This window comes from Pteropus alecto, unplaced genomic scaffold, assembly GCF_000325575.1.
Source record: "Pteropus alecto unplaced genomic scaffold, ASM32557v1 scaffold7, whole genome shotgun sequence".
NCBI classification, from domain to species: domain Eukaryota; kingdom Metazoa; phylum Chordata; class Mammalia; order Chiroptera; family Pteropodidae; genus Pteropus; species Pteropus alecto.
The window spans coordinates 38,516,261-38,530,471 of NW_006494614.1; the positions used below are offsets into that span (position 1 = coordinate 38,516,261).

The 14,211-nt window shown below is 38.9% G+C and overlaps 1 protein-coding gene across 3 annotated transcripts in view; it reads left to right on the forward strand.

The window, feature by feature from the left end:
- RCAN2 (regulator of calcineurin 2) overlaps positions 1–14,211 on the forward strand; it is a 238,032-nt gene that overhangs the window by 212,736 nt on the left and 11,085 nt on the right. For all 3 annotated transcript variants that reach the window (XM_015600554.2, XM_015600555.1, XM_006926479.2), the window contains 2 exons: positions 2,096–2,269; positions 5,749–5,920. In XM_015600554.2, coding sequence (XP_015456040.1) covers positions 2,096–2,269; positions 5,749–5,920 — 346 coding nt within the window. The remainder of the gene's footprint in view (positions 1–2,095; positions 2,270–5,748; positions 5,921–14,211) is intronic.

Here is a 14,211-nt window from a genome sequence, read left to right on the forward strand (position 1 = left end):
TGTGTTCAGGAAAGCGCAAGATTATTAACTAGCCCACTTGGCATGGTAGCTGAGGCCCCAGGCCTGGTTGTTGGCTGATCCAAATCCTTGAGAGATAAGAAAAACTACCCAAGGATTAGTAAAGGAGGCTCTTGTTTCACTCTTGATAGGGTAAGGGGAGTAAGAATGGGTCTGAAAAGGGGAGGAAAAAACCCTCAAATCTCCATACGTATCATAAAACTTAAAAAATGCTTTGAGTATATCGTTTGATGTTCTGGACTGGATAGACATGGTATAAAAGAGAGAATATGTGCAGACACAGGAGACAAAAATGGGGAAACTATGGAGGGCCACATCCTGGGGAATCTCAGAAATGGGCAACAGCATTTGGAAAGATCACAAGCCAGGGACTTGGGGGTCTGAGATGAGCTCATCGGGATGCCCAAGAAGCAGGAAGACCTTCTCTATTGTGTGGGAGCCTCTTCCTGTGCAAACTCAGAGCCCTGCATCACCTCATTGATCCTCTTAGACGTGGTCACGTAAGAGTCTTGGGTCATTTGATTGCTATCCATCTCTTGCTCTTTTTAGAGCAACTTTCTCTTTCTCTCATTCTGGCAGTGAAATTTTTTCTGTAGTTAAAAGCATCTCTCTATTCAGGGTCACAAGGACATTGGCCAGGTCATAGCTCTGCCACTAACTGGCCATGTGGCCATGGACAGGTCCTCATCTCTTCAGACCTCAGGGTTCTGATTTGTAAAATGATGCAGGTGAGGAGGGAAAGGTTGAGTTAATTATCTCTTAGATCCCTTACAAATCAAAATTCAATGAATCTTGCAGTATTAATCCTTTGTGCACCTTCATTCCCACTTATACTCATTCTTATGACAAAATATCTTTTATTATGAAACTAAAAGAATCAGAGCTTTTTTTTTTTAATAAAAGTTATTTCCTTGGTGGCAATTTTCCATTAAGAAGACACAGTAACTTAACATGCACTGATTTTGTTACTTATAATAAGGATTATTTTTAAAGCTAAGAATCACCAGAGAGATGGTATTAATATATACATATATATTTTAAATTCTCTAATTTTCCTTTTATGCCTTTCCAAGTCATATGAGCATTCTCTTATTTGTTTCTGTGTCTACCTCTCACATTAGATCATTAGATCATTGAGAGTCAAAACAAAATGGTACTCATCTCTGTATCCTCCTAAAGCCTAAAAACCAAGCCTTGTACAAAGTGAGCATTTAATAAAGATTTATTCAATTGAATTAAAAATTGCATTGAATTAAAATTTTTAAATGATTGCTTTGTGTTGTGATAGGCTTGGTTATGCTGCAGGAATAAAAGGACCCCAAAATCTCAGTGGTTTAATGCAATAGAAGTCCATTTTTTTCCCCTTGTCAAGGCAAAGTCTTCTACAGGATGGAGTGCGAGTAGGGAGAAAGGTGTTTGTACTCCATACAGCCACTCATGGACCCAGGCTGAGGAAAATTTCTGCTTCTGACTCCTGTATCGTCTGGATCGCATGGTGTCTTCAGAGAAAGAGACTGAAAATTTTCTCAAGGGCTTTTTCCTATCTCTACATACATTTCATTGACCAGGACTAATCACATGGCACTGTCTGGCTAGAAGGGTTTGGAGAGCGTGGGCTCTCAACTCTGTCTTTAGGCAAGAAAAGTGCCTCCAAGATCGAGACTTACTAATAAAGTCTACCATATGCTTTGCTCAATAGCTTTAATATTTTGGAGATAATAGAGTTCTCCGGTAACCTCGTGAAAGTTATGATCTCTCTCCCCTGAAAGAAACATATATCAGAAACTTACTCAGCATTTTGCATAATTTTCAGGTTTTTCATGCACTTCAGACCTCATTCACTTATCCTCTACAGATCCCTGAACCTAGATTTTGAGTCCTTTAACTGAATCCTCAGGCATGTTTAGCACCTGGTAACAGATGGACAGATGAAAAGAAAAATACATAACCGGTGTTTTGTTTTAATTTTATGTTAGGAATAGACTATTTATATACTTAGACTTTTTTTTTTTTATCAGATCAGGCATCATATAAAATATGGGACCAATGGATTTTCCTCTGTGTTTGTTTTTATCAGGAAAAATTTGAGGGTCTGTTTCGGACTTATGATGAATGTGTGACGTTCCAGCTATTTAAGAGTTTCAGACGTGTCCGAATAAACTTCAGCAATCCCAAATCTGCAGCCCGAGCCAGGATAGAGCTTCATGAAACCCAGTTCAGAGGGAAAAAATTAAAACTCTACTTTGCACAGGTAAGGTAATTCTTTCTAAAGTTAATCCATTTTCCCTACGTATTTTTTTTCCTTTTTAAAATGTAAATGGAACTCTTTTCTACTTTCATATTGGTTTGTAGTCTACAATTAGCCCACTGGGATAAAAAATCCTATTTTATGATTCCCAGGCAGGGATAACATAGAGGTTTAGAAAGCAGGCTACGCAGGCTGAGAGCCTGGGCCCTGGGTAAGTTATGTAACTCAGCGGCTCTCAGTTTCCTCATCAATGAAATGGAGATGATGAAATATACCCCTGTTCTGTTGTTTTGAAGATTAAATTAATTATTAAGTATTAAAGTGCTTAGCATTTGGTAAATGCACAATAAATGCTAGCCAATAGTTGTCAAGAATGAATGCTCTAATAACTACTCCTAACCTTACTGGAAGGGCTGTAATTAAAATTTAAATTATATGACAGTGGACTGTATACCTTTTCAGTGATTCACATTTATAAGAAAAGGTTACAAACATATGGAAATCAATTTTGTGTTTTAATCCAAAAATAAATTCTGGCTATTCCAAAAAGGGATAGTAATTCTTGGCAAGGTACACAAAGTCCACGGCATAGAAAATCAGTGTACATAATGTTCCATCAGTATCCTCATTTCAACATTAGGTATCTTGATCCACCTCTTATTGGTCAGTAAGCATTGTTTCCATCTTTAGAAAGATGATACAGTGAAAAGAATATAGACTTTGGTTCTTTTTAGGGCTGATTAGTATTCCATTTTATGTATATACTACACTTTCTTTATCCATTTATCCGTCGATGGACGGGTTATTTCCACATTTTGGCTATTGTGAATAGTGCTGCAGTGAACATGGAAGTGCTAATATCTTTTCAAAGGCTGAATTTCAATTCTTTGGAATAAATACCTAGAAGTGGAATTGCTGGATTATATTGTGGCTCTATTTTTAATTTTTTGAGGAATCACCAACAGCGTACAGGATTTCAATTTTTCCAAATCCTTGTCAACACTTGTTGTCTTTTGTTTTTTCAAAATTAACTATCCTGACAGGTGTGAGGTAATATCTCATGATTTTGATTTACATTTTCCTGATGATTAGTGAACTGAGCATTTTTTTCATATTCCTATTAGCCATTTTTATGTCTTCTTTGAAGAAATGTCTATTTAAGTCCTTAGCTCATTTTTTGAGTTATTAGTTGTTGATTTTTTTCACTATTGAGTTATAGGATTGCCTCATATATTTTAGAGACTAACCCCTTAACCTATATATAGTTTTCAAATATTTTCTCCCATTCTGTGGATTACCATTTCACTCTGTGGATTGTTTCCTTTTCTGAATGGAAGACTTTTAGTTGGATATAGTCCCATTTGTTGCCTGCGTTTTTGGTGTCATGTTCATGAAATCATTGCCAAGTCTAATGTCATGAAACCTTTCCTCTATACTTTCCTCTGGGAGTTTTACAGATTCAGGTATTAGATTTTAAGTCTTTAATCCATTTCAAGTTGATTTTTGTGTATAGTGTAAGACAATGTTAATTTTCATCCTTTTGCATACGGATATCTTGTTAACGCCATTTGTTGAAGAGACTGTACTTTTCTCATTGTGTATTTTTGACACCCATGTTGAAAATCAGTTGACTCTATATGTATAGATTTATTGGTGAGCTCTCTATTCTGTTCTATTCATGTACATGTCCGTCTTTATGCCAATATTATATCATTGTGATTACTATAGCTTTGTAATATATTTTAAAATAAGGAAATGTGCTGATTTATGGTCATTTGTGATTATGTATAAATTTTAGAATTATTGTTTCCTATTTCTATAAAAAAATTTCATTGGAATTTTAATAGGGATTGCATTGAATCTGTAGATTACTTTGTGTAGTGTGGACATTCTGCAGTATGTCACATGGATAAATCTTGAGGACATTAGCTAAGTGAAATAAGCCAGTCACAGAAAGACATATATTGCATGATTCCACTTAGGTAAGGTATCTAAAATAGTATCTAAAATACGTAGAACCAAAGAGTGAAATGGTGGTTACCAGGGACTGGGAAGAAAAGAAAATGAGGAGTTTTTAATCAATGGGTATAAATTTCAGTAAAATAAGATGAATAAGCTCTAGCGATCTGCTGTACCACATTGTACCTATAATCAAGAATAACATATTGTACATTTACAAATAGGTTAAGAGGGTAGCTCGCATGCTAAGTATTCTTACCACAATAAAACAAAATAAAAACTAAAAATGAAAAAGAATTTAGACTTTGACATCAAACTTAGACTTTGACATCAGACCCATGTCCAAATCCCACGTTGCTAATTACTTGTGTGACTTACAGAAATCTGTTTTCTCATCTATTAAAACCCGACTTTTTTCCTTAAAAAGTTAAACATAGAGTTACCATCTGACCCAGCAGTTCCAATCGTAGGTACATATCAAAAAGAATGAAAAATAAGTCTCAAACAAATATGTATACACATATGTTCATAGCAGCACTACACACAATAGCCAAAAGGCAGAAACAACCCACATGTCCATCAGTGGGCAAATAGATTAAATTGTGACCTATCTATTCAATGGAATATTATTCACCCATAAGAAGTCTTGATACATGCTACAACATTGATGAACCTTGAAAACATTATGCTAAATGGGAGAAACTAAACACAAAAGGTCACATATTCTATGATTCCATTTATATGAAATGTCCAGAATAGGTAAATTCAGAGAGGCAGAAAGCATATCGGTGGTTTCCAGGTTCTGACTTGAGACAGAAGTGGTAGTAACTGTTTAATGGATGCAAGTTTTCCTTTAAGGTAATGAAAATGCTTTGGATCTAAATAGAAGTGGTGGTTGCACAACCTTGGACATGAACTAAAGGCCACCAAATTGTTTGCTTCGAAATGGATAATTCCATGTTATGTGAATTTCACGTCAACTGAAAGAGAGAGAGAGAGAGAGAGAGAGAGAGAGCACGTACTAAAGGCCACCAAATTGTTTGCTTCGAAATGAATAATTCCATGTTATGTCAATTTCACGTCAACTGAAAGAGAGAGAGAGGAGAGAGAGAGAGAGAGAGAGAGAGAGAGCAGGAAGAAAGAAAGGGAGGAAAAGAGGATAGTAGGAAAAGGTAGATTTGAGGACCAACAGCGTCAGCATCAGGAACTGGTTAGCAATGCAAATTATTGGCCCCCAACCCATATCTACTGAATCAGAGACTCCAGGAGGGGGCTCAGCAATCTGTGTTTTAATAAGCTTTCCAGGTAATTCTGATGCACACTAAAGGCTGAGATTCACTGTTTTAAGGACGAAATAAGATAATTGAGCATGTGCGGTGAGGTAAGTAATAATTATTATTATAGCCTGGGTCATTGCTTCTTTTGTCACAGGCTAAAAGTGAGGCTCTGTATCTTAGTGTACCAACATAGCACACCTGAGGCCGTAATAAATCATGTGTCTTCATTTCTACTCTATTCGAAAGGTTCAGACTCCAGAGACAGACGGAGACAAACTTCATTTGGCTCCACCGCAGCCCGCCAAACAGTTTCTCATCTCACCCCCTGCATCTCCTCCCGTTGGCTGGCAGCCCATCAGTGATGCCACGCCAGTCCTCAACTACGACCTCCTCTATGCCGTGGCCAAACTAGGACCAGGTAAGCTCTGTAGCCCTTTAAAAATAAACATTTGTCAGCAACCTAGAAAAGCCAAATAAGATTAACAACCTTGAAATCCTGGGTTCAAGGACACATTTTCATTTCAATGGATTTATTGCTATGTGTGGCCAATGAGAGGATGATGAATGAGAATGCAGCAGCAGAATTGTACCTGTTTAAAAGCAATTCAGGAACCAGTACTAAAATGTCAGTCTGTGAAACTTCTAGATTGCAATGCAGATATTTTAAGATTGCAAAGAGCTACCTAATTCTTATAGAATTTCTCTCTATACCAAAAGAAATTTGTTTCCTGAGAACAGGCAAAATGAGCTCTACCAGCTGGCATGAGGCTTTCTGTGCTGTGCAACCATGTGTTACTGATGTCAGGGACCCTGTGCTAAAGGACAATCTGCTTGCCAAAGTGAAGTCTGTAAGTCTCCAAGGAGTTGGTCACAGTAGACTCTAACTAGAAAAATCTTATGGTAACTTTGTTCCAATGCTGGTATATGTATCTCTGATTCACTCATTTTCACGGCAATATTGTATTCTGTTGGGTGAATATACCATCACACTTTATTCATCCAATCTCGGGTTGCTAGACATTTAGATTGTTTTCAGTTTCTTGTCATTACAATCAAAGCTATAGTTTAACATTCTCATACATATCTCCTTTGCACTTATCCAAAAGTTTCTTTATGTTTTATACCTAGAAGTGATATTGTCCTCAATTTCAGCAAATGTTGCCACCTTGCACTCCAAAGTATGTGTCCTGTATTATAGCAGGAGGGGGAATGGTGGGAAGTGGAGGGGCTGCAGCCAGTTGCCTGCTGAGGGTTTAGACACTGTGGATCTCAAGGTAAGTAATGGCCATTGCATCTGCCCCATCTGGTAGTTCTCCTGATGTGAGAGAGGACTTTAAAAATATAATCCCAATGCCTTGACTATACTCCGGGAGATTCTAATTTTAATGATTTGGGTCAAGTCCAGGCACCAGTATTTTTCAAAAGCTCCCACATGATTCTGAGGTGCTGATGAGTTCTAGAACAACGAGTAGTCAAATGCCAAATGCCATGAATGACAAATTTATAAGACTTACCAGTATTCTTTAGTATGGTCAGGAAAACATTTGGACCAGAATCACCTACCTCAGAAATCTACAATTTTAATCATCACATGTGTTCATTCTTGCATATACTGAAATTTGAGAAACCTGAGTATTAGAGTGACTCACTCTCCTGGTTCATCCAGAACTCAGGGGTTCCTGGGTACTTTCAGTGCTAAAACCAGGAAATTCCCAAGAAAGCAGGAACAGCTGGTTACCCGACGGGGTCCTCCAATCGGAATGAGGCTGATTTAATAAAGCACTTCTTACAAGAGAGGTACTTGCTGTCCCATGTGTGGTCTGAAAGCTGAATTATAGGAGTCTCAAGAACAAGCTCCTTGGGGATTTCTTTGTAATCACTATCAAGTCACTTAGCTTTTAGGGCCTTTAAAATGGCCATCAAAGACAGTTTCACCATCAAAGAGTCATTGTGAGAAGCAGTAGGCATCTAACTAAAATGGGCCGATGAAAGTAGCAATATAAAAATAAGGGAGATATGTGTGAAATGTGATTTTCTTGAAAGTCTGTTCACATACAGGAATCCTGAGTTTGTGTACTCTCTGAGAAGAGCTGGGTCTATGATATAGATAAATGTCAAGTGTATAAAATAAGTTGAGTCTGCTCAAGTCGAGCCTTGTAAAACCATTTCTGACAGTAATTCAGGACATTTCAGAAGCAGGCAAGCACCCCTCCTCCCTGCCCCACCCCTGCCCAAAATGGACTGATTAGAGGAAAGGTCTTTGGAGCTGCCTGTTTGATTCTTGTTACAGATAGTAACAAGAACACATTTAAACACTTTGCGCAATTGTTTTGAATGTCAGCAAACAGAGGTCTTCATCAGATCACTAAGGTCTTGGCTAGAAGACCTACGAGTCATTGGCCAACTTGCATTTTATAGGAGAGAAACCCAGAAGCCCAGAGATGGTGAGAAATAACTTGCCAAGGACAAGGTGTCCAATGCAGTGCTCTCTTTGCTTCACTCTTTGTACAGGACACTCAGGCTGAGTCAGATTTTCTGACCAGCAGACCCCAGCTGGCCTCTGGTCCACTCACTTTGAGCTGATAATTCAGTAAAATCAAATCATTTTTTATTCAGAACGGGAAAGAAAATTCATTTGTAGTTAATATGCGCAAAGCTTAATGCAAAAACAAGATAAGGGGAAGTCTCACACACCCTCACTGGCTAATGGACCTGAGTCCAGGTCTGGAAGGCACTCCCAGGGACCAGCTTGACCTGGAATTGATGGAGGCAGAAGGGACAGACGGAATGGGAATTCAGCCTCAGAAGGGATGCTCACAGAGCCTGGCACTAAGGAGGGAGGAGGAGGAATGAAATGGTCTTATAGAGGCAGATTAAGAAAAGGGGGTTCTTTGTAGAGCTGCAAATAACTTATCAACAAAATTTTTAACAATGCGTGACTTTTACCTTAATTGTGCTGCTAACCTTTTCCTTACCAATTAAATGTATGTCTACCATTTCTGAAGTGCTCTGCCGTGCAATAAGCATAGAGATAGGAACAATTGATATCCCTATTTTACAGATCAGAATACTGTGCTGAGTGATGAGCATACTAGCTCAAGCTGACACAGCTGGTTGGTGGCAGAGGCAAATACCAAAGCTGGCTCTTCTGACCCCTCACTTGGCCACATCCAATGGCCTTCTATAAGTGGCTTCTTCAGTGGACTTTAGTCTTACTCTGCTCTGACAAGGGCACAACATTTATTCTAACCCTGCATTGACAGTTATTTCTAACCCCACTATAACTTGCAGAAAGCCTAACCCAGGGTCTGATAAGTATGTAAATGAGGGCCAATGTACTACATGAGCAAGAGTGAATTTGAAAGTCTCCTGCTTTTTAAGAATGACCGATATTGTGTCCCAGGGAACAGCTACGAATTGGATGTATTCCCTGGGATACTTTTCTCTCCATTCCTTGACAGTAATTTGAAGCTGTTTCTCTATATTTGGTATCCATTTGTCCTTTTCCTGTGTCCTTCTTCACCCTACACAGATGAATGATTTGTATGCATCAATTGAGTTGCAAATATCACAGAGGTTACAGTAGTCACCTGGCCTCTGCCAGCTATTTCACTTGCAAAGATGAGGGAGCAAAGGCCACACCCTGCATTCTCCCCACCCGCATCCCTGCCCCCTCCCCAGTGAGATGCCAAGGCAAGGAGCTGCTCCTTCACAAATACTCACTTCTTCTTATGGTAATTTTCTATTGTTCAACTTACTGTCTCTTCTACTTTTTGAGGGGAGAATGCATGTTGTATTCATTTTGGTATTCCCAGTGCCTGATGGCATCTTGCACATGGTGGGTGCTCAATAAATAAATAATGAATGAATGAATGAATGAATGAAGTTATTAGCCTGCCTAGAGATAATTTCTTCACTGGCAAATTGTTGCTTTCTTATGGCTTTAGGCAGACTGAACCAGCAGCACTAAATTAATGTTTTCTCTGACAAGAAGGCTTCCAACATTCTATTTGAGATAAAAATTAGTAAAATTCATTTTTAATCCTTTGGCAGAATCATTTTAGTAACAAATTATAACTCATTCATGTTAAAGGATAATGATCTCAGTTTCAGGAGTTCAGAAATAAACCAGAAAGAGACCAAGGAAAAGCAACTCAAATGATCAAAAGAATGGAGTTTTGCTTCACGGGAGTGATTACGAGCACTAAATTGGTATAGAGGCAGAAATCTGAAGATGCTGAGAAAAAGTGAGTCTAAAGAAAGCACATCCTTGAGCTGGCATTCAGGAAGAGAAGTCCACAGGCTCAGGGTCACGTCAGCAAAACGGCTGGCTTATGGGAGCTTTATTATGTCTAGCTGTAGACAAGAGGCAGTGATGTGCATTATTAAGACCCTTTCATGAAGGATAAATGTGCAGGTGAGGACACAGGACTGGGCTCAGACAAGCAGAGGTAAAACAATACCCTTGTTCTTTAAGAAAGGAACACTGGTGACCCTGGAACTCCTAGAGAGGCTCCTGAAACAAGCACAGACAGAACAATGCAATTATAAAGGAACCATGATGAACTCAAACCTGTGGGTTTCTTTTAAAATCCCTAACAGGATGTTACAACATGAGACCAGGGCCACAGAACACTGGAGAAGCATCTCTCAGTTTTATTAATCATAGTGGAAACAAGTTTATATTCTGGAAGATTTGAGAGCGCAATTTCAAACATTTTAATCATTGTCCCCATGACTGTGTGTTCTATTTTAGATCCAAGAAGTAAGTAAAACAGAAAATTAGGGAAGGGCAGGGGTACTTAAATAGAAACAATGGCTAAAACTTACATAGAGGGCTTACTGTGTATCCGGCAGACACTGTTTTAAACACCTTCCTCATTCAATGCTCACAACATCTCTTTGAGTCAGGCATTGTTATTCTCTTCGTTTATACAGCTGGGGAATGTAAGGCAAAGAGTGATTAAGTAACTTGCCCAGGGCTGCACAGCTGGTAAGTTAAAATATCTCCCTCTACCCCTGGCAAGAACTAGACTGAGGAATCAAAAGCTTGAGAAACCACAGATATTTCTTAAAGAGTAAAATTAGTTTCTCCAGAAGAAATTCAAGACTGTTGCAAAAGAAAATTTTAAAAATGCAAAACAACTTACACATTTTATTCCTCCCAATTTCGTTTCTCTACTTATTGGCACTACCCTCCAAACAAAAAACATATCCACTGCACCTGTTCTTTAGGGCTTGTTGGATGTTTTCTTCTTTTATCCACTGGGACATGCGGATCAGAATTTATCTACCTCTGTTCTGTTTAAAGGACAGTCATCATCTCTATAAAACAGAAGCTTTCCACATTTGTATTAGTCCTCCTGGTGAATTTTGAGAGGCTCATCAAATAAAATGTGCTTTGACCAGGTGAAGAATGAATTGAATATTTATTTTGGTTTATTGTGTAATACCCTTTGTTCCTGACTCCAGAAAGAATATAGTGCTGTGTTCTTTTTGGATGTAAAACAATATAGGAAAAACAAAACCCAGCCTGGCAAAACAGCTTATCTATACCAATCAGCAAAAATGGCAAAATAGAGATGTAGACTGTACTAAATAGGTGGTAAATCAGAGGTGGGATGTGAAATGCCAGCCTTTGTTCCTCTCTCCAGAATGGCTCTGGAAGGTCATGTTCATTGTCACTGAAAATGCCTGCAGGGAGTGATATGAAAAGTCATTGTCTATTCCCTTTTTTCCACCTGCTATTTTTAGCTCTTGTTAGGGAGATCAATTTTAGTTAACTGCAGAGGAAGGCTTAAAAACGGAGCTCGAGTTTCAAATAGCGTACATCTGCTATATTTAGATTTTTTCCAAATTCTTCTCCATCAAAACATGCCATAGTAAAGCAATCTTGCCATTTTGCTGCTTGATATATATTGTTTCCTCCAAATGGAAAATATATTTCTTTAATTGAGTAACTTAAAAGGAAGAAACATTTTCTATTCCAGGCTCATTGATTCAAAAGGTACAGAAAATTCCGTTTTTAAAATATAGATGGACACTTATGTTTTGAGTGCATGTGGTATGACTATTATATAAGACTCTATTCTTGCTTAACAATTGCTATTTTCTGATCACAGATATGAAACGCAAATAAAACAGCCAGTCTCCAGAGTGCCAGTTAGTGCAGTCTCTATGTGTCATTCCTCCAAAGGGACGCAGATTTCAGGTCCTGGAACACATGCTCATAGTTTTCCATCTCCTTTTGAAGACTTTTCCCTGGAAAAATTTTAAGGGGCTTTTCTTCTCAGCATATACTCCACAATTATTTTTAATCATTATGGAGTAGCAGTACGAAATACTTCTTTTTTTTATTTCCCAGGTAAAATATGCACATTGTAGAAAATAAAAAAGACACGTGACCAAAATACGAGTGTGCTCGCTCATCTGATAGCTATTCCCTTAGCCTGGCCCCTAATATTGGGAAAGTAGAACAGGGTAACCATTCCCAGAGAGAAAAACCTCATGACTCTGTTACCAAGCACACAGAGAGCTCAGACAGACAGCTCTTTCTTCTTTAACGTCGGCCACTTTCCTCTCACCCTACGTGGGCGAGCTTCTCCTCACAAGCTTCAGAGAACCCTTCTCCTCTGGTCTCCCTTGACATTCCCACCTGTTCTTACTCTGACCTTTTTTCTAGGGCTCCACATCTTGTCTGATCCACTAATTCATGTCCTCAGTCAATCAGTTGTCCCTATAAAGTACTTTAGATCCTAAGTGATTCAGCAGGGAATAAAGACAAATGGCTATACTAATCCAGTCTTAGATGGAAATCCCCAGAAGATGAGCAAACTTTCTTTTATTGAAGCAGTGCACCTCATAATGAAACTGTAGAAGTATTCTCTTTCTCTCTCTCTCTCTCTCCACCTCCCTCTTCATCTTACCAAGAACTCCTTCTGTTTCCTACTTTGATGTTGGTCAGGACTGAGGATGGGGGTATGGGGGAAAACTCTAATCATTCATGTCGATATTTTCTTATTATAGGAAAATAGGTCACTAGATCTATTTTCATACTAGACCTACTGAGGCAGGGAAGTCTATGATGTGCATCCCTGATGTCTTTTCTGCACTATCTCAACCTTATTCCTAAACATCAGAGGCAATATGCTTTGACCTTGGTAGGCTGGGATTGGAATCCTGGCTCCACCACTTGTTTGTGGTGACCTTGAGCAATTTACTTCACCCTCTGCATTTTTTTAATGGTGATTATTTGACAACTTGCAAGGTCATCTTGGAGATGGAATAATTAATATATGTAAAGCACTTAGCCCAAGGGCTGGCACATCGAAACTATCAAATTCATGGTGGTGACCCTTCTGCTCTGAGCAGGGTACTCTCAGAGATATGTTTCCTCTGCTAGTGTATGAATTGAGATATGTAAAGCACTCAGAATGGTGTCTACCAGCCAGTAAGAGCGATGAGCGTGCCCTTTGTGGTGGTGGGGGTGGTGGTTTAAATGGGTCTGTTCTCTGAACTTCCAATGAAATATTTGAGTTGGTCTGTGCTTTACTTTATACTCTTGGCACCCAGGCTTAGAGGCATTCTTTGATAGAAATAGCTGCTGCACAAAGGAAAAGGGGCAGAGTTGCTCTTTTGTAATTGATCCTGCCTTCAAGTCTACCTATAATGTTTTCCCGCAGGACTTACCAAGATAAATATGAGCTCATGGAAACACAAAAGAATCAGAGAGAAAAAATTTTGCAAAGGACTTCCCTCTCTGGAATATCTTTTCCTACCTGCAATATTTCTTTTAATCCTAAATCCTTCTTTCTACTCCTATTTAGAAAATAGTTCTTTTTCCACTCTCATACTGATCTTGTGAACAGGCAGCTACCAGATAGCCATGATTTTAAGTTTCCAATAAGTTGCTCTGCCCTGGAATACCTTCTCTTTTTTGTAGCTATGAATGAAGCTCCAACATGAAGAGAGGTATTTCTCTTGCTTTAGGATGATGATTAAGAAGCATCATGGATGTGACTTTGAATCCAGACTCTACCTTTCAGTAGCTATGTGACCTTCAGAAACTTTCTTAACCTCTCTGTGCCTCGGCTTCCTGAAGGGTAAAATTGGATTGTTGGGAGCTTCAAATGAGATCATCTATACACATCCATATATCTAGCCCTGGACATAGTAAATGCTCAGTGTGCATTACCTATTTATTGTCGCTTGGTTTTTAAACCATATCTTAGTTTCCTATTAAAATCTAAGTGCCTATGTTAAGCTCTTGGCTCAATATGATATTTTGGAACTGACAGTCCTACACATTGCAGTACATTTAGCATTTTTGGGCCTCACCTACTAAATGCCAGTTTCCACACCCAATCCAACCCTATGAGAAAAAAAATTCCATCACATTTCCAGACACCACTGGGAGTATAGCACCCTTATTTGAGAAACACACTAATTATACTTTAGCACTATTTATCATGTGGTTCTCAAATGTGACAGAGACATAGAGGCAAGGGGTGCCTAGTAAGGAGTTGGAGGTACCAGTGTGGAAGAGACAGTAGAGAGGAAGAGAGGGGAACGGTGGACAGTACAGAGAATTGGAGTAGTGTCACCTAACTCCCTTCCCCCTACACACACACACACACACACACGCGCGCGCACACACACACACACGCGCACGCACACACACGCACGCACTTGCACGCACACACGCACGCA